At 45.0% G+C, this 19,734-nt stretch overlaps 2 protein-coding genes across 4 annotated transcripts in view; one reads left to right on the forward strand and one right to left on the reverse strand.

The window, feature by feature from the left end:
• NBEA (neurobeachin) overlaps positions 1–19,734 on the forward strand; it is a 510,074-nt gene that overhangs the window by 350,516 nt on the left and 139,824 nt on the right. For all 3 annotated transcript variants that reach the window (XM_056329059.1, XM_056329057.1, XM_056329058.1), the window contains one exon: positions 5,982–6,118. In XM_056329059.1, coding sequence (XP_056185034.1) covers positions 5,982–6,118 — 137 coding nt within the window. The remainder of the gene's footprint in view (positions 1–5,981; positions 6,119–19,734) is intronic.
• On the reverse strand, positions 7,944–12,819 carry MAB21L1 (mab-21 like 1). Its single transcript, XM_056329056.1, has one exon. It carries the CDS (start codon positions 9,895–9,897, stop codon positions 8,818–8,820), a length of 1,080 nt encoding a protein of 359 aa, XP_056185031.1. The 5' UTR covers positions 9,898–12,819; the 3' UTR covers positions 7,944–8,817.

Raw genomic sequence — 19,734 nt, forward strand, 5'->3', positions numbered from 1 at the left:
AGCTTGTCTCTGCATATTCTGTAACCGTTCTATTAAGTGGTTGCTTTCTATCATGCCTTGAACTATACCAAGAGATACTTTTTCCTAGGAATATTGTGAAACATGTTTTCCCTCAGGAAGAAGTACTTTTTTACATTTTTCTTTCAATGTGACCAGGAAGGTATGGAATTCAAGTAATATTTTACCTGTGGAGGTGCATATGTCACTTAATTCTAATGTATGGAAAGTATGTATATGTTTGAGATAATTTTTTTTTTCCTTAAGCAACACTATCTTTAACTATTTTCATAATCTCACAAAAATATGTATTTATTTCTTACTGTTTTATTCACAGTTGTAATATGCAAGATTATTTTTATTTACATTTTCCTTTTAATCAAACACATTTGTTTGCTGTTATGGCACCACTTAAGAGAATTGAGTTGCTGTAATTGTTTAGTTATTGTTGTTGAAAAAGACCATTGAAGTTGATCTTTGATGTTAGTAGTAGTGTTACGTGCTTTATGGAGGAAAGGGGGGGAAAGTGGGGAAAATTTTGGATATCAGGGGCTATACACACTGGCAATGACATTTAAACAAACAATAAAAATCAATCCCTCCCTCACAATATGAAACATATGATTGTGCAAGAGTAAAAAGCCAGCAAAGTAAGCTTGGATATCTCTGAAAACAGGGGAAAGGAATTGGGGTTGTTACTCAAGTGAGGGAGGAGAAAAACAAGATTATAGTCATGTTTAGACTTAGATTATGTTTTTTGCAATCAAAAATTTGTGCGAATTATTCTCTTTGTTGAAACAGTTGAAAATGATATGTAAAGGGAACTGTATATGTACATTCTTATAAGGCCTTGTGTTGAGTGAAGGAGTTACTCCCTGTATCTGCTATAGTGGAGAACAAATTGGGGGCAACCATCCTCATGTAAGTTCAATATATTTACTGCAGAGTCTTTTTAAAGAGTAGTTTGAATCAGATTTTTGACAACAATAGGAACAAAAAAAACCCTAATTTCTGTTAATTGTTTTTTAGGACTCCTGCTTTGTTTACTTGTTATTTACATGGCAGTGCATGTCTTAAATTAATGACGTTAATTGGATGAAATAGTTTTCTGACTTTCCCAAAGGCTTCTGGTGCCTATACTTGTTTCTGCTTGTGTGCTATGCCATTTATATTTCAAGAAACTAAAGTGTATGTGTGTGTGTGTGTGTTTCGTGTTGTGTAAAAATTGTTTCAAGTAAAAGGATTTGTAGTCATTTTAAATGCAAGTCAGTGTCAGATACACTTGGCTTTAAAGTTAAAGTGCTGAGAGAATTTCAGTTGCCTTAGTTAAGGTACCTTATGAGTGATTTTTAATAGTTATATTTAATATTTAAAATTCTTGTTTAAATATCATATCAATTTACAAATTGTGATTTATGAAAAATTTGATGGTTTACATAGTAAATATATTCATTTTTCCATGTTAAACAGTGTATGAAAAAAGATTGCGTGTTTTTCCTTTTAAAACAGCATCAGCTAAAAATGAAACATGGTGATATTCACCACTTTTTTTCAGAATAATTACCAATAGATTGTAAGATTAAATTAGTCTGACTGATTGGGTATGTTTTAAAAGTATTTGTCCCAGCTAGTGTTTTCTCATCTATAAGTAATCACCAACACATTATTTTAAAAGTTACTTTTAATTCTGCAGCAGGTAAATTGCTTGTTTTCATAATTCAGCATATAAAAGCATATATCTTGTCCTACTTAAGTGTAATTATGCCCAATCGTTTTAGCAAATATACTTCTGGTGTAATTTTCAGGCTCATAAATGTAATGCATGCTTAGTTCTTACGGTTAAGAGTGACAGTTTAGGAAAATGAAAATGTTTGAAATGACAAGTTCAAAATATCACTCTTTCAGAGCTTTCTGTAAGAGGGGTAATTTTACTGGCAATTTTACTTTAGCAGACAGCAGGCTTCTTCACCTGATAGAACTTTTCACTTGCACTGACTTTCTTTACTTGCACTTAAAAAATACAAGAGCTGAGATACAAGAACTAAATATGACGACTGAAGTCTCTGTCTAACAAAAATGAGCAGAGAGGAGGGGAGAGATCGCATTCTGCTTTTATTCACTGGGACCTTCTAATCCCACAATCATTTACTTCTGGAAAGAAAATATTATTTTAAAATGTATATGCGCGGTAGCGTTTATTTTAGAAATGTAAATCACATGTGCTGACCACAGGGATCAGGCAAAGCGGAAAATTCTCCATTTGAACAGATTACAAGACCTGTAGATCAGAAGTGATTTCTGGTCTGGTTTTAAGGCTAGAACTTCTCGCCTGGTCGCTGCCCCTCCGCTGCGAGCCACCCTGGCCGCTGCAGAGGAGCTGGGAAAAGGCAACAAAACGCTCCTTAAAAAAAGAGACGCTCTTGCTGAAGGGTCCCAGCAGCCGACCAGCGCTCTAGGCGCGCGTCCCCCCCGCAATCCCCGGGCTGCCTGGCGCGGCGGAGCAGCCACAGGTTGGCTTTGCCCCCACAGCTGCCAGCCGGCTGGCCCCGGTGTGGCCGGCGGCGCGGGGAGCCCCTGCAGCCCCGCCGTGTGCCGCTGCCGGCCGGTGCCCCGGGCAGCGCGGCCCCCGCTCCGCTCCCGTTGCCTGCAGCCGCGCGGGGAACCGGCGTTCGCATCCCCCGCAGAAGCGCAGCTCGCCGCCGCTGCCGCCCGGGGCCGGGCGAGGCCGGTAGCCGCAGCTTGTTATCGTCCCCGCGTGCGAATGAGCCCGTCCCGCGGCTCTTGGCTCAGGTGTGCCCGGCTTTTGTTTCATGACATTATCAACCGGGTTTGGGAAGGAGACCCAAAGCTTCCCGGTAGCTCAGTGCCATATGGAAAATCTGCGGTATTTTGATGATGCTTTATGTAAACATTTTAATATCGGATCCTTAAGATCCAGAGACTATCCCAAAGGGGATTAAAACATAATCCTCTCTCTCTGTAGCTGTAGTGGATTAATTTCGTATTCTCTCAGTGCCTGGCTTGCTCCCTGAAGGCTACAACAAAAAGACTCAGTGCTCCTTAAACATGCTATGGAATTGGAAGTTGTAATTGGAGATTTCCAAAGGACAAGTGTGAAAATGACACACTGTTAATACCCCCCCTTTTTTTTTTTTTTTTTATTTTGGGCTTTCAGGAGGACAAAAAAATCTGAAAAGATTTTTTTTTTAACTTAGTTTGAACACCCCCTCCCTCGAAATCCCATAATTTGTTATGCTTTCTGCTTCTTTTTTGCCCAGAGAGAAAAACACCCCACAAGCAGACGTTTCCTCATCTGGAAAGTACAATGATGCTTATTCCTTGTCGCATTTTAATACCTCTGACATGTTTATGTTGCAACAAATCTGAGGTGTCATTTGAGCAGAACAGAGGGCAGATGCCAAGGTACTGGTCTGGGAGCTCGGAGCCTTTTCTCGGGATGAGGATGAGGAGGCAGCCAGAAATCCCCGATTTCCTCTGCATTCAGTAAGGGGCTAAGAAGCGACTGTTCCCTTTCCCTCCACATCCACCCCCTGCTTTGGCAGCTCTGCCCTCTTCTCCAGGACGTGAGTGCATTTCGCGGGCACGCTTGCTAGCCAGGATGCACCTATTGTCTTCTCCTGGATGTCAGATTCTAGGTTTTGGCCTTTTGACCATTAAATAGCGGTGGCTTTATTTTTATCTTAGCCGCACAACACCAGGGAAAAGAGCTAATTGGATTAAATTGATGGTCTTCCTTCTGGGATTCAGCAAAGCCCACAAGCGCCTCCTTAAAATGATAGAATAGCGGGTCGTTTCCAGGACGTGTCTTCCGAAGGCGCTTTTCTCCCCGCACAAAGGCCCGGGAGCCCATCACCGTGCGCCAGGCCCGGCCGCACTGCGGGGAAGGGCGAGGGGAGGGCAGGGACGCCCCGCTTGAGAGGGCAAGTGCTTCTGCAGGGCAGCGAGCCGCTGTCTGCCCAGACCCCCCTTCTGTAAACACAAAGAGAGGGGGCCTGGGGAATAGAAACCCAAATCCACTTGTAATCGTACAAGAGAATCGGGCGTAATTACTCGAGCAACCTAGATGAAGATTGATGAGGCTTTAAAGCGGCGTTTCGGATCGATCCCCCCTGCCCTTTGGAGCCTGCAGCCGGGCTTCCCCGGCTCGGCTCGGCTCGGCTCGGCTCCCTTCTCACCGCGAAGGGAGGGAGAGAAGATGGAGGCGAGACGGGGAGAGCAGGAAAGCGAGCCCGACGCATGTGATTCCGATCAGCTGACTAGGGTCAAGAGGCTACCCCGGTTTATTAGGAGATGGAAAACAATAAAATGAAAGAAAATAGAGTTCGTATCAATATTATCCAGCCTGCCACGCTGGGCTGCTGAAAGCTGTCACTGAAACCGTGCGTTTGAGCTTCCCCTCGTACACACAGCAGCCCGTGCCTCCCTCTTTATTTATTTTGCAGCGTAAATGACAAAACATTGTGCAATACGGTCGCAAATTGGGTGTTACAGTAAGGTAAAACATTAACAACATGACACATAAATGCTCCGGTACAGGACTAATTTGGGCTAAGCGAGTAATTTGAAGCGTGGCTTGCAAGGTCTGGTAGTAAAGCGTGCGTGCGGTGCCGGAGGAGGCGGAGAGGTGGCATCCGTGCCGTTATCCCCGGCGCGCGCTGCAGCCCGGGGCCCTCCTGCGCACCCGCCGCCTCGGTCCCCAGGGAGGCGAGTGCCCGGGGACGGCAGCTGGAAGGGGACGAGGGCACTCCTTACCATCTGAGCGAGGTCTTCCTGACGGCAGAGGAGATTTTAAAAACAGCCAGACCCTTTTTAGCATTCGTTGAGGGGATCGGTTTGCCAGTTCCTGAAAGGCACATCAGCCGATGTTCCCGGCTTCTCGGTGTCGGGGCTCGCGTTGTTTGTGTGTCAGATGTGTGTTTGTGCGTGCGTGGGGATGCGTGTGATCACGTATGTGTATACAAATCACCCTACACGCTTTAGCGGTTAAATCTAGGAGAGTGTTTTATATTTCATCTTTTCTTTTCGATAGAGCAAGTGAGCTTCCTAAAGACGGAGGTTGTCAGCTCTAACAGTAGATTGCATTCGTATTGAAGATAAGATGGTGAAAAAGTGATCCCCCTTGTTGTCTTTTGCATGAAAGCAGAAGTTTTTTCCTGAATTAAAACCTAACAATTTGTGTGCGGAGAAGGCTGCCTTTTATAACGGGTTTTCCCCATCCCATCTTTTCAGTGCCCGTGCAAGCACCCCGTTAAGCAATGTATTTGAGCGAAACACTGTTACAGTCATTTTAAAAGGATTAAGTGACAGCAAGCTGAAATAAAAATGATCCTGCCGCAAATACATTTAACGATGCTAGCCGTTGCGGTATTGAAGTAGGTGAAAAAAGCAAAAAAAAAAAAAAATCTTTCGCGATGCTCTCGGAGTTGAGATCTGGACCCACGGCTCACGCTCGTGCCCCCGGGCTCCGCGGGGCCGGGGTGGCGGGGCGGGGGGGGGGGGGGGGGAGGCGCTGCGGGGGGCGGCGGGGCTGCGGGGGCGGCGGGGCTGCCCTGCGCCAGCCCGGCCCGGCCCGGCCCGGCCGCCGCGGCGACCCCGCGCTGCCAGGTCGGAGCTGCGTGTCGCGGCTATCGCACATAAACAGCGATAGTGTTAACGAGGAGCAAAAGGGCATGAAAAGGGACGGGACCTACTTCTAAGAGGCAGCTATTTTTCACTCTTAACCCCTCTGAATTTCGCTGCTGGTTGATTTATCTGGCAACCCCGGAGCTCACAAAGTCGCTTCTGTCCTGACCGCGGAGTTCAAAGCGCTGACCGCGGGCAGGAAGGGAATAAACACGGCGGTTTACAAACGAAGTTTATTAGGGGGCTCGCCGGGCGCTGGCTTGGCGGAGGGAAGGGGAAGGGCCACCGGGGATGGGCCGGCCGGGCGCCTCCAACCTGACGCCGCTGCCCTTGCCTTGCAGGCCCCGTGGTCCTCAGCACGCCGGCACAGCTCATCGCCCCCGTGGTGGTGGCCAAGGGGACGCTCTCCATCACCACCACGGAGATCTACTTCGAGGTGGACGAGGATGACCCGGCCTTCAAGAAGATCGACCCCAAGGTGAGTGCGGCGGGCGGCTCTGTCCCCGGTCTCGGTGCCGGTCCCGGTGCACGTGCGCCAGGGCCGCCCCCTCCCTCCAAACTCCGCTCCCGCCTGCCGCCTCTCGCTGCGTTTCATTAAAAAAAAAAAAAAAAGCGCAATGTATTAATGATGTTAAATCCTCTATTACGGCAGCATGCGCGTTTTCCAACAGCCTTTCGCTCGGTGCCTTTGTATGAACGTGGTCAGATTTAGTAGTTAAGCCAATTGCTCTGAAATCCCTGGAGGGAGCAGCAGTCCCAGCCCGCAGCTTGCCTGAGACACAGCAGCGGAGGGTTTTACCCCTTCCGAGGATACTGGAGAACCCCGTTATTTCAAGAAAGTTAGTTGCCATGTAAGAAAATACGGCGCATTTTGTAAACACTCTGACTGCTGAAATGCAAGTTAATGCTTATTTTCTAGGGGTAAAAAAAAAAAAAAGGAATGTACCCAAGGCTCGATTCCTGGGAAAGCTCTGGTTTTTTTTCTGAAGTCATTTACTACTACCGATTCCCCAGCGCCGCCCCCCCCCTCCGCGAAAACCTCCAACCCAGCCGCGGCAGGGCAGGGGTGCGTGACTGGAGCAGGAACCTCTGCGTGGCTCCCTCCCCGCGGGGGCAGGGCGGGGGGCTGCCGGGGGGGGGCTGCGGAGGGACGTGTGTTACCGGGCGCTCCTCTCGCCTGCATCTCTTGTTACTCTTATCGCTGTTGCTTTATTTCTTTGTTACTGCGCTGGAAAATGTTAGAAGAGAGAAAACGGGGAAGGTACTTTTACAAAGACCTCGGGGGTCCTTATTCTGCAGAAATATCGTAAATAATTGGCAAGAAAAAGCTAGCGACCTCGTCTGAATATGGTTGTAATAAGGTGATTTCTCTTTAACGAGTCATTTCTCAAACTCGGAACTTGCTTCGCAGTGCCGGGGGTGGGGGGTGGGGGGTGGGGTGGGGTGGGGTAAGAGATCCTGTCAGAATCGCTGGGTGTAACGGTTTCTAAAGTGCACCCACTGGAAATAGTTGCTAGTGGGTGTTAGACAGGCGATCGGCCCCTTTCAGCACTTGTTGACTGTTCGGGTACTAAATAAAACCGGCGTTTTTTGCGTTTTGCCTATAAAGCCGCTTTAAAGAAATGCATACTGAGGAGGACCAGGCGTGGCAGCACGGACAGGCACTTTTGGATCGCTTGCAGTTTTGTAAGCACGTACATGTTATTCCCTCTGAATGCCCTGGGAGCACAGAGTTTTGATTTCTGGGAGTGCAGCTGGCAATCTTATCACATTCATAACGGATTTGTAGGTCAGAGTAATATTGTTGTTCACTTTATTGGTGCCGGCTTGAGCCTTTCACCTACAAATTTTATTTTCTTCTTTATTACTACTTGCGCCAAAATGCTACTTTTATCAGGCTCACTGCTCGCTCAGTACACCGACTGCTTGTACGGGTATGTTGCGTTTCCTCAGCTTTGTTCAAAACCGAGCAGAGACACATCAGTGCCGCAGAGTAAACCTTTCGAAAAGAGGTTTCTTTTCGGACGGCTCAAAAAGTGTTACTGCCTTAACAACTGCATCGGTATCTGACAGTTGCTGATGGTCATCTGGAGCTAAATTCTAATGTGTTTGCACCACCAGTATTTCCCTGTTCTACAAAACTATTCAAAATGCAAAATCAGGCAGCAGCCCTGAAGGTTTCTGCTTTACAGGTTTTAAGCAACTCTCCACAGAAAGGCAAAATTCACAAAAGCATAGCCGCCTCTGTTGTTTTTTTTTTTTCAAGTAGAAAACTTGATCCGGTATTGAAACGCTTACCCATATGCATTTTACTTCATTTATTAGCTTGTAATTAAATAAATCAGCAACAGAAATTAAAATCTAAATCACAAAAGGTGTATCCAGTGTATTTCAAGTGCATTTTCAAATATATAATTCCAATATTCAAGCGTTATTATATAAGCAGAATCCAAATTTCTTTTGAATATATTTAAATAACATTTCAAGTATATTTATGGAATGTTAGAAATAGAACAAGCAATATATATGAAACGAAAAATGTAAACTTGTTAAGTTCAGACACTTCAAAAGACAATTAGCAAAAGTACCATGATAAAATCTACCTTTTTAAATGGTATCTTCTCTTTAGCAGAAACTGTCCTTGAAGTATCCAAAATGGCAATTTAACTTCTGTTCACCAAATCACAAAACACCAACATCCACTATTTCAAAGACAATGTGAGATCACAATATTTGATACAAATTAAAAGGTACATTAGGTTTTGTTCAGGTGGCATATCCAAATAGCTTTTACTCACAGAGGGTTTACATAAAAATACCGGGTTTTTTTATAATCCGTTGGTACCATTTCTGGGCAGAACGGTCACAATCATGTTAAATTACGGCCAATTTTCCTTTCCAGGTAACACAATTTCTTTTTTTTTTTTCTTCTTCTTTCTTTCTTTTTTTCTTTTTTTTTTTTCCATGGGGAACTGCAAAACTGTGACGAAGATAAGAGGAACCATACTTGCTGTTCTTACTTGCTTTTCTTTGTGAAGAGCCTAAACTATATTCCTTTTTAAAAGAGAGTTATGATTTGCATTGTCAAGTGACAATATTTGACTTTTCGAACAGGCAGCTTAAACTTCATCGGGAAACAAGCAGATTGATCGGTCGGGCCGCTTTTAGAGTTACCCTTTAAAGTTTCTCCAAACTTTTGGGGTTGGTAAGTATTTCCCTAGCCAGTCGCCACGTTTGTTTGGCCGCGTTTTCCAGGGCCGAGTGAGGTTTGCCCTGAAAGAGGTCTAAGTTGGGCAAGAAGTAATGCGGGCACCTCCTGCACTGGAGGCAGGAGATGAGCTGCAGTAAAATCCCGTTGAGCCGGTCCCCCAGGCACGACTCGTCCCAGTCCGATTCGCGGGGATGCTTTTCGCATTCGTAGGAAACCAGAGTCTTCATGTGATAATTATTCAGGGGCTGGCCCGGCAGCTCCAGGTGACGGTCCCGTAAGGTTTTGAGGATAGAGAGGCATTTCTTCCTGCAGCCGCCCATCTGCAGTCTGTTCTCGGCTTCCGCGAACTGCAGCACCCAGGCATCGCTCTCGGCCGAGCTCTGCTTGCCGGCCAGAGAGTGGCACTCCTTGGATAAGAGGTTGAAGCCTTCCGCCTTGACCTCCGCCACCCTGTTGGGTCCCGGCCAGGGGATGTGGGGAAGCGGCCAGTGGGCAGCACTCCGCGGCCAGATCCCCGTGCATTTGAACGCCGGAGTGATCTGCACGACGTACCTATCCCTGATTCTCAGCTTCACCTCGCTGGTGTCCGCCACCATCTTTACCACGTCTCTGTAACTGCACTTATCCACGGCTTGAGCCACCAGAGTCTGAAATCTGGACCGGATTTTGCGAGCGGAGAGGTAGCCAGACGCCGTGATGAACTCCACCCAGAGGGACATACTCCTCTTGCGCCCGTCGCTTAACTTTAACACCGCGCAGCCCGGCAAGGAGCCGTCGTCCACGAAGTTGAAAACCCCCATTTGGTTCAGGTACAGCACGACTTCAAACTCCGTGGGGGAGATGACTTCCAACCCCTCGTAGCGATTGTCCATCTCGTTCAAGGAACTGATGAAGCGAGGCTCCTGCACCTCCACCTCCTTCAGCACGTCCGACACCACTTTGCAGACTTCTCGGATTGTTTTGGCGATGGCAGCTTTCCTGGCTTGGCATTTCTCGTTGTAGTATTTATTCAAATGATACACCAGCTTGGCCTGGGCCGCGATCATGTTGGGGCAGAGATCCGGATTGTATACCGGAGTCTCGCAATAGGCTGTGGGATCCAATGCGGCTGCTAAGGCTGGAGCCAACTTCAGAGGAGAAACAGGCTGCCGCACTCTGAAATGTAACAAATGTTTTTCAAAATGCGCTGGGGCTGCTGCTCCTCAGATGCTCTCTTCCTGCTTTTTTAGATCAGCCGTCTTGAAGTGTGTGTGGCGGGGGGGGGGGGGGGGGGGGAAGGGGGGGGGGGGCGGGCGGGGGACTGGAGGGGGCGATATTTTTCCTCCCCCTTTTTTTAAAGGGTCCGTGAGTGAGAGGAAAGCATCGAGAGCTGCACCTTCCCCAGCAGCAAGAAAAACAAAAGTTGCACTGAGACACAGTGAGGCTTCCAGTAGTCAAAATAATAAAACCTCTTCGTATTTATTTATGTTTTCCCGTAGTAATCACTGTGTGTATGCAGGGTGGTTAATCAGATGGTGGAAAAAAGTGCCGTGTGTGTGTGTGTGTGTGTGTGTATATGTCAGAAGAAGCTGGCTGTTGGTTTGTATAAGAGCCCAGATGCACTCGTGTGGAAATTATAAAGGCAGGGCCAGGCAGGCGGGCGGCCAATCGCCACTGGCCTCGTCACTGCAGCCTCTTTCAGCTCAAACCCGGCTAATTAATCCCTCTCTAGGAGATAGATATGTATACACAGACACACACACACACACGCACACGCAGGCACATATAGAAAGGTAGAAGGTTACTAGCAGAAAACCCGCCCCGGTCGTCTGTGGCTCGGAAATCCAGAGAAATGGCTCTCCTTTGGGTGCAACTCCAAGGGTACTGGCGTTTCGCAAGGACCTGGCAAAACTGTGCGGCTCCGCACTGAATCCCCGCCTGCCTCCCCACGGCCGGGGCGGGAACGCAGGTGTATTAATGGGCAGCCATCAACTGGGGAGCTGCGGACCGGGCTCGCTCCTACAGGAGCAGAGGCGTAAATTCATTAACTCACACTTGGCGCCACATCACGCTGTCCTTTCCTCCTGATAGTTGTCTGTAACTGAAGCGAGAAGTTGCTGTGTTGGTTTTTTTTTGTTGTTTTTTTTTCCCTCTCGTGAACCGGCCAGTGAACAAGGCAGCGCATTCACGGCAAATTTAGTGTCTTTCGGGATAAAATATTACGCCAAAGTCCACGATTTGTATTGTTTTAAAAGATCTTCTGACGGGCTGTAATCGATTTTGAGGTTTAATGCATTTCGGCATTGTCTCTGCCTTGCTTTTTGTGTTTGTACCTCATGAAGGGAGAATCAATCGCTAAACGTATCCGTCAGGTCTTTTTCACGTTCCCTCCAGAAATCAAGTAGCAGATATGAACGGTAAATCTAATCTGCCAGTTCTCAGCCTCGTTTTTATATTCCGTATAGCTCTCCAATATATTGTGAAGAGTGGATGTTCAGCTGCTTTTTGAGACGCACTAGAAGTATCTCTGAATTTCAAACCTGGACGATTTATCGTATGGCGAGCGCTGCTAGCAAGCTGCGTTTAGTAAATGTGCACACGGGAGGGATGCTAGCGACTGCAAACGTGCTGGCACGCTACTCATCTGACAGTTCGGGGTTTCGTGCGCGTGATGTGTAATTAGCAAATTTCGCTTTCGGTACTTTAAGTGTTAGTAATCGGGACCTTTATTTGTAAATAAGCCGGGGTGGCAAACTCCTCTGCTTTGCAGCATTCACTGAGCTTCACTACGAGAGAACCCCACATTACATTTTAAGGAAAAAATAAACCAGCAAAGCTCTTAATCGCTTGGAATCTTTAATCTACTAACCGATTACTAATTCTTAAAGTAACTGCCACGGGCATATCCACCGTCAAGGAGAAGCCATACCGCAAAGAACATTTCACGACATTTATTCAGCGCATCAATGCGACCAACTTTATCGCACGTAGCGCAGGGTTCCTGACTTTGGCCCGCTCGCTCCGGCGTCTGTGCGGCTGCTCCCCGAGCCGCTGCCCGGGAGGCAGCTGATGCGGGACCGCGTGCTGCCCGTTAGCGCTGCGGGGCTGGGGCTGGCTCGGGGCGCCTCGCTGCAAACCCGCAAGTGACAGGTCCTCCCGAACGAGGAAGCTCTTCTCTAACCGGCCGCAGCCCCCTGGCCGACGGCGGAGGGGCGGCCGCTGTCTGGCTGCTACGGGCGAAGAGGAGCTGGTTTCCTCCAGGCAAAATTTGCTCCCTCCTCCGGGTAGTTTCCCGGCCGGGCGCCGGGCGGGACACACGTGGCTCCGCCCGGCCGCGGCGGGTCCGGCTGTGGCTGCGCCAGCGGCGGAGCGCGCCAGGTCCCGCCGCCTCCCGAGCCGCCCCGCAGGAGAGCGGCCGCCGGCCCGGCTCGGGGTGCGGGGCTGCCGCCTCCCTCCCCCGCGGGCTGCGGGCTCCCGGGGGCCGGCTCCCCCCGCCTCCCCCGAGCACACACTTACGGGGGTCCCGGCTGGGTCCGAGGGGGCAGGCGGGCACCTCCCCGCCGCCGCCACTGCCGTCCCCCGCAGCTCTTACCGGCGGCTGCCCCCGGGCGCGCGGGGAACCTGCCGCGGCGGCGGGGGACGCGGAGGGGGCGGGGGCCGGTCCTCTTCCCCCTCCGCGGGCTGCGGGCGCGCCGAGCAGCCGGCTCGCCGGCACCGCCGCGGGCCCCGTCGGCGGGCGGGGAGGGGGAGGCACCTCGCCGGCCTGGCACATCCCGCCCCCGCGGAGGGGGACCGGGACGACCACCCCTCCCCCCCCTTCCGCCCCTCGGGGCCGGGGGCGATGCAGGTCGCGCCCTGCCCTCCGACACGGGCGCGGGGCTGGCCGCAGCAGGGCACGGCTGGGCTGTGCGGAGGACGGACAAGCGGCGAAGTTGGGTTCAACTCCGGCGGGCGGGTCCCCGGGACCGCCTGGGGCGGGGGAAGGCCCGCGGCGGTGCTGGCCCCGGTCCCCGCCCCGGCGCGGCGGCGTGCCCGGCGGCAGCCGCTCGGTCTGGGAGCCGGCCGGCGCGAATCCTCCGGCCCTATCTCGTCGGGGGCGGCTTCTTTGCGATTTAAATGAGAAAGAGCGCCTTCCCCGCGAGGGTTACATACAAGCGCCGCGTAAAAACGAAAGTTACAGCGGGTGGACTAAAGCTTGTCCCTTCCTCCGGGCTCCGCCGAGGGACCGGGCTTTCCCCGCGGCGGGGGCGCCCCGGTCCCCCTGCAGCGCCCGGCCCCGCGCCCGCACGAACGGTGCAAACGCTTCGGGCCAGGGCCGGGTTGTTTTTGCCCCCTGGGTTTCAGCTCAGTAAATCCGGTTGCTAAAGGCAAAAGGCGATAGGTGGTACCTCTGAGCTGTCGGTGGTCTTCATTTTCATAAAGTGGCAAAATTAATGTAAATAAAAATTACGTCTGATATCCTAAATCAGAGCTTGCAATGCGTAATGCTAAGATTAACCTATGATACCAAGCAATGCAGGTTTTACTTACTTATTGTATCTTGGTGGCGATGGGCAATGACTTGGCTTTAGCCTTGGGTGGGTGATGGTTAGCTCTAAAAGTTGGTATTAACTTCTCTACATCGTTTCATTTCCCACATACACAATAAACATTTGATAGTTTGGATTTAGGCATTGCTGACACCAGTCAACCCCTGAAATGTGACTGCTAAGGCGACCCGATCGTTTACATGACAAGAATTTGGTGGTTTGGTTTAGACTCCAAAAATTATTATCTGACTGTGTATGATATAAACCAGGAATATTTCGGAGCTTCTGACCACTTACTGCAGTTATTTTTTCCCTGTAGTTATTGATGTGTCCTTCATAAATTACAAAAGGAACACCTTTTCATCACGGACTTTTATTTTTATATGTATTGAGTTGTTTTGGAAAATTGAGATTATAATCTCAAATCACCTCATTAAAACGATGATTGATCATTTGTCACGGTAACGGTACCATATGATATTGGTGACTTTTACCAATTTACTTATTTCTAGTTATTTCTCCCTAATTGGGGGTACTATAACAGTATTTGTTGAACTCTGCTTGTTATTTCAAATCTTCAAACTGCAGTGCCTTGTCACACAGTGCTCATGTTAGCCAAAAAGTCAAATGGTGTTGAAAATCTTCGACTGCAGGTACTGGCCTATGCCCCTAAAATGTAATTTGCAGGGGGGGAAAAATAAAGTTCTCTATATAAATTTCACCAATAATTTATTTTCATATGGTGAAAAGTGTAAGTTAAAATGCACATGCAGATGCAGACACATGCAAAGTGCTTGCATTGATATCACTTTATATTTCTTATTATATAGCGATAGTTTTTCCACACACAACTGCTCATGAATTTTAAATTTTTATTTTTTAATATCTGCCTATTGCACTAGGGAGCTAGGAAAAAAATGAAGCCGAGTTGATTAAATTATTTATCCCTACTGCTGAAGTGAGTTTGAAGGCTCATTGAATGTATCTGATTTCTTGGCTCCTCTTTCTCCCCTTCCCCCCTCAATTCATCCTGGTTATTTCATCCATATCATCCTGCCAGCAACAATAAATTTACTTTTTTTCAAGTAGGAAAACTAAAGACAGATATTTGTGCCGAGTTTGCTTTAAGTGTCACATTATATAAAATAGGCAGCATCATTTTTTTTGTGGTACCTGCAATTCTCTGTATTCTTATTTTGTAGTTTACTGTTTGCCTCCACTTTCAAATTTAGGAAGAAACAAAAAGTTAAGTTTAAATGTAAGTTGCTATAGTGTTTGCAAAAGTGCAATTTTAATGGACTTATACACTCTCTACTTAGAATTTTGGGTATAAATTTCTCATTAATTATGTATGCAAACATTTTTCTTCTGCTACCTAGTTTACTGCAGATGCTTTTTACTTTTTTAAAAAACTGTGATATAGCTCCTTTTTACAGTACACAATTAGCATTCATTAGTGCTGAATCTAACACATGTATGTATTCTCTTCCCATTAAAAAAAAAAAACAAAACAACCACCAAACAAACCATGAAAAGAGTTTGCATTACTGTTGGACTTGGTCATCCTAGGTCTTATGGATGAACTGTTAATGCCTTAAATTCCTCTAATCTGCAATCTGTTAAGGGAAAAAACCAGTAATTGATTTGTTTTCTTTAAAAGTTATGTCTCAAAAGTAAACATGGAGCTTGCACAACTGTAACTTTAGCTAGAACTGCAGAAATATTCAAGCAGGGGAAAAAATGCATTGAATTATTCATTTGGTTCACTTCTCCATCAGCTTCTGCAAAGCCAGACATTCCTTAAAGTACAGTGTTTTATTTAAGCAGTCCAACACTAGGGTTTTTTTTTTAGATCTCCTGCTTGGAGAATGCTCTTTTCTGCTGAACTGTGAGAGGAGGGTGGAATCAGTGGGGATTAGCGCCTTTTAATCTACTACATCTGTAGTGGGTCATCCAACGCTGCAGAACTCTCATTACTCTCTCATGCTGTATATGATTAAATGACTGAAAATATTCAATGTTGACCTTGAAAATAAAGCTGTATGTGTTGGATGAGCAGCTTCCGAAGACTTCATGTCTAAACTAACTTTTCCTCTTGGTAACCTAGCCCCGGAATATGTTGTCTGAGATCAAAACTGAAGTGTGGGAGCATTTGAAATACATCATTATATAAATTATGGCACCCCTCAGCTTGTTCATGCTGTATTTTATGAGTGACCCAAACATCTTTCTAGCCCAGTCAAAATAGGAGGGTGGTATGTCTTGAACATACTTATTTTTGTGAGTGGTGTTTTTGTGTAAGCTGGTTTCATATCAGCTAACAAACAAAACTACATCATCTTGTAGGTAGCTGCTAGAGCTGTTGAAATCAGCAGAAAACATGTTGCTTAACATCTTTGAACATTAGCCTATAGAAAGGTGTAAGTAAGCATCATCTTTTCATAAACATTTTGTCATGTTACGTGTTTATTGCTGCTTTTCATGCTGCTGATACTTTGGGCATGTTAAGCCCCTCTAACTCAAAATGAAACTTGTCCTCTCCCGTTACGATAACATGGGTATGGTAAATTACCTATGTAGCTCACTTTATCTTGATTTAGCTATAAAAAGACATGCCTAACATACTTCAATGCAGACTTCTAATTTTTAATGTAGTGTATAGCTCTCCGGTATTTTCTTTACAAATAATGGTGAAGGGAGGAGTTGAGTGAGTTGGTCGTGAGTGATTAATATGTTTCGTTGAACCTTGTGAAGGCCCTGATCCTGCCAATGCACACATGGCTAGTGAAACATTCAGCTGGTGCTGGGGAGGTCATGGGCTTCTTCAGGCTCACAGGTAAGTGCATGGGCAGTTATTTGCAGGATCAGGGCCTAAGTGGGCTAACCCTTGGAGGTTAACGTTTGAATAGGATGAAATACAGTGTGCCTTTAAAATACCTAATGCATCAAATGCTTTGGTAAGGAAGTATATTTTTGGCCCAAATATCTACTCTTCTGTCAAGCAGAACTTCCCTATTAATTTCATTGTGTTTTAGCAATAGCATTGAATTAGTTCCTTGAGAAAGGGCAGTGCTGTTTTGTCCATATTTTAGCAAGATGCTCCCACAAGAATGCGTTTCCGAATCTGCTCTAAAGCCTTTACGAGGAGACTGAGGTTATTCAGAGAAATGAGTGAAAGGTTATGCTTTCAAAATCTCTATTAAAACTGTATTTTTCATGTCCTTTTGCATATTCAGGACTATTTCTATAACTCCCAAAAGGTACAAAATCTTTTAACAGTCTTAAATATAAGCAACCTACTTGCTAAAAACACTTATTCATTGTTCCTAAAAATATCCTAGCTATAATTGTAATATAAACATGTCAACCAACTTATTATTTAGGGAAGAAGGGGAGAGATGTGTTCAGGAAAAACTTGATACTTAGATCTTTTGAGCTTTAAAATGCACTGATTTTCCCACCACCACTCTGAACTTTGTTTTCTTAACTGGTGGAACATTGTCGGTACAGAGCATAATATTTTATCTAGGGGGGAATTGACTTTCTTATTAAGGGCAGCAAATGACTCTAGTTCTCCTTTTATTTGGGTTTGAAAATTTAACCTAGGTCACCTACTGTCCTTCCTACTTTTCCCTACCATTTTTTCATCCCAGCTCTAGGACAGAATATACAGAACAGGATCCTTTGTGGCATAGTGCTGGTGTCACTGAAATGAGAAAGACTACAGGGATAACAAAAAATCTTGTAATTTCATAAATCTGCAATATAATTGTTGAAAGAGAAATACTAGCTGCTTATGGGAAATATCTGTTTGTCTTAAAGGAATATTATTATCGATTTTTTCTCAATAGTAGAAATAGATCTTGCCTTTCAGGCGTGTTATTGTTTATAACACATTTGTGCCATTGAAAAGAAGAAAAAAATTATGGAGTATCTGTTAGGGTAGTGACAATGTTTTCTCTTGTCTCCTTAGTTTTAGATGAGGCAAAGGAGCTATCTTTATTATTTCACATTTCTGAATAATCTTTATTTATAGTTGACGTTGATACAGAATAATTATTTTGTAAAATTAAAGGAAATTTCAAGGAAAAAGTTTGATTTTTTTGTTTGGTTTTTTTTGTTAATGCTGTTTTTAATGGGGTGGATGTGGTTATGTTGTGTGACACTCAAAATACATGTGAAAAATGGACTGTAAGTATTTTCTTTACTACTTTTACTTGGTCATTACAGTGGTAGTTTTAAGGTTATGCAGCATTTACAGGCCTGCTAAGATCACTACTGCGATCAACGTGATTCTGTCTTATTTTCAGTGAGTGTTTTACCATGTCTATTTCTTGCTTCCTTCTGCAAATTATTTCCAGGAATGAACTGGCTAATTTTGTCTTCAGTTTTTTAAAATAACCTTATCAAAAGGAACAATTACCAAGTGCAGAACTTTTACTAATCCTCTGAAGCACAGAAGAGTATATGGCATATGCTAGGCTGTGCCGTAATGCTTGCAATTTCCAGCTACGCTTCAAGACATTGCTTCTCTAAGTAGGTAAAAAATGACAGCGAGTATGTTGGACAACAGTTTTCTCATTATATTCTGTAAGTGCATTCATTATGTATTATTAGTCCTTAATTGTAAAGATGAAATAATATAACCATTTATCTTGGCAAGCCCATTACTTATCAGCTGTACCTTAGAAAATTGTGTATATCTGTGTGAATGTTTTCTTCTATACATACTATTCAGATTTTTGACATAGGGGATGAGAAAAAACTTTTCAGAATAAATGTATAACTAATCTAATCCACTCTTGGTAGGCAAACTGTGTATCTTCATGGGGTAAAAGAAGCCCTCTCACTCTCACCCCCACAAAATTCAGTTCTTCATTTGTTTTGTTCACCACGCTGCATTAACACAGTTTTCCCTTGTGTGCATCTGCCAGTGTACAATTTAGCCACGGGCATCTGTAGACCTTGTGGTGATCAGTATTGCAGGCAAAAGCCATATGTGTTTAAATAAAAAAAAAACTCTTTATTTCATTTGCTGTTTTAACTGGATGGATAACTTTTGTGCCTCAAGACAGAGGAAGAGAAAATACAGAAATAATTAATTGCCTCTATTCTTGAGGCAGTTTCATTTTCCCTCTCCAATATGGAATGCTTGTCAGCTTCCTTGATAAATGACTGCATGTATTTGCATAGATTTTACATTAACACAAAAATTAGTTTTATTTGTGAAAAACTAGTTTACATAATAATGCAAAATCTAGCTTTATGGATTATGTTTCCAAATTTGAGAGACTGAGGAGAAATGAAGGTTTTTTCTTCTTTTTTTAAAATTCTTTTTGTTTGATGTTGGTTTTTTAATGTGAAGGCATATTAGTTTGTAGCTTTGTGTTTTGTTTCTATAAAAATAAACAGATCAGGGTCTTTTAATGTTTATAAACCATTTATTCAGTATTTCATAGATTGAATAATTGATGGTAGTATGAAAATGACTTATTTCATAGACTTTTACGCATTCAGTTTATTAAATAACTCTTAAATATGAACACAAGCAAAAGCTTATGGAACTGTTTTGAAAAAAAAAAGAATTGTGGCAAACTTAGCTGTTAAATACACTATGGGAATATACTTTAAGTTTCTAATGCTGCTATTAAAGTAGTGCTCCATCAGGCATTCTTTCAAAGCATTAATGTACTGCATTAGCTTGTATGCTAGTGTAGGACTATTTATTTTCCTATATCTAATTACCTGTCTGTTTTAAGTAATTAGGCATTCCTAGCTTGAAGTGGCAGTACTATACCTCTAGTTAAAAACTGTGTTTTATTCACTATTTGTCATGTCCATAAATAAAATTTACAAATCAATCAGTCTGAAATATCTTTGAAGGAAAATATACTGCCCTAATTTTGAGCCAATTGTAGTTATTTTCAAGTGACATGAATTGGGTGTGTGCTCATATAATAAACCTGGTGTCTTGTTGTCTAAAGGTAACTGCTAATTGCATATCGGCCTGTTGTCCCTGCTGAAGAAAATATAGATGCATTCATTGCTGTTATTTCATGCTCTGTAACAAAAAGAAAATATTGCTCTTTATGAAGCGTGCTATACTTAATGGCAACTTAAGGTAAAAGAGTGCCTTTGCCACTTCTTGAATCTGGGACACCCTAGGTGCCAGCTGTCACGGCTCAGCTAATGATGACAAATGCCCCTCTCTATGCAGATTGCAGAGCTTGCAGGCTGCTTTGAAAGGCAGTCAGATTACCTTTCTTCAGATAGTAACTTAACCTTTTAAACTCAAGTGTCAGAATGAAATTATTAGCTGGGATAGTTTCAATATCTGTTTCTTTAAAAAAGAAAAAAAGAAAAGAATAAGGCAGT

This window comes from Falco biarmicus, chromosome 2, assembly GCF_023638135.1.
Source record: "Falco biarmicus isolate bFalBia1 chromosome 2, bFalBia1.pri, whole genome shotgun sequence".
In the NCBI taxonomy this organism is placed as follows: domain Eukaryota; kingdom Metazoa; phylum Chordata; class Aves; order Falconiformes; family Falconidae; genus Falco; species Falco biarmicus.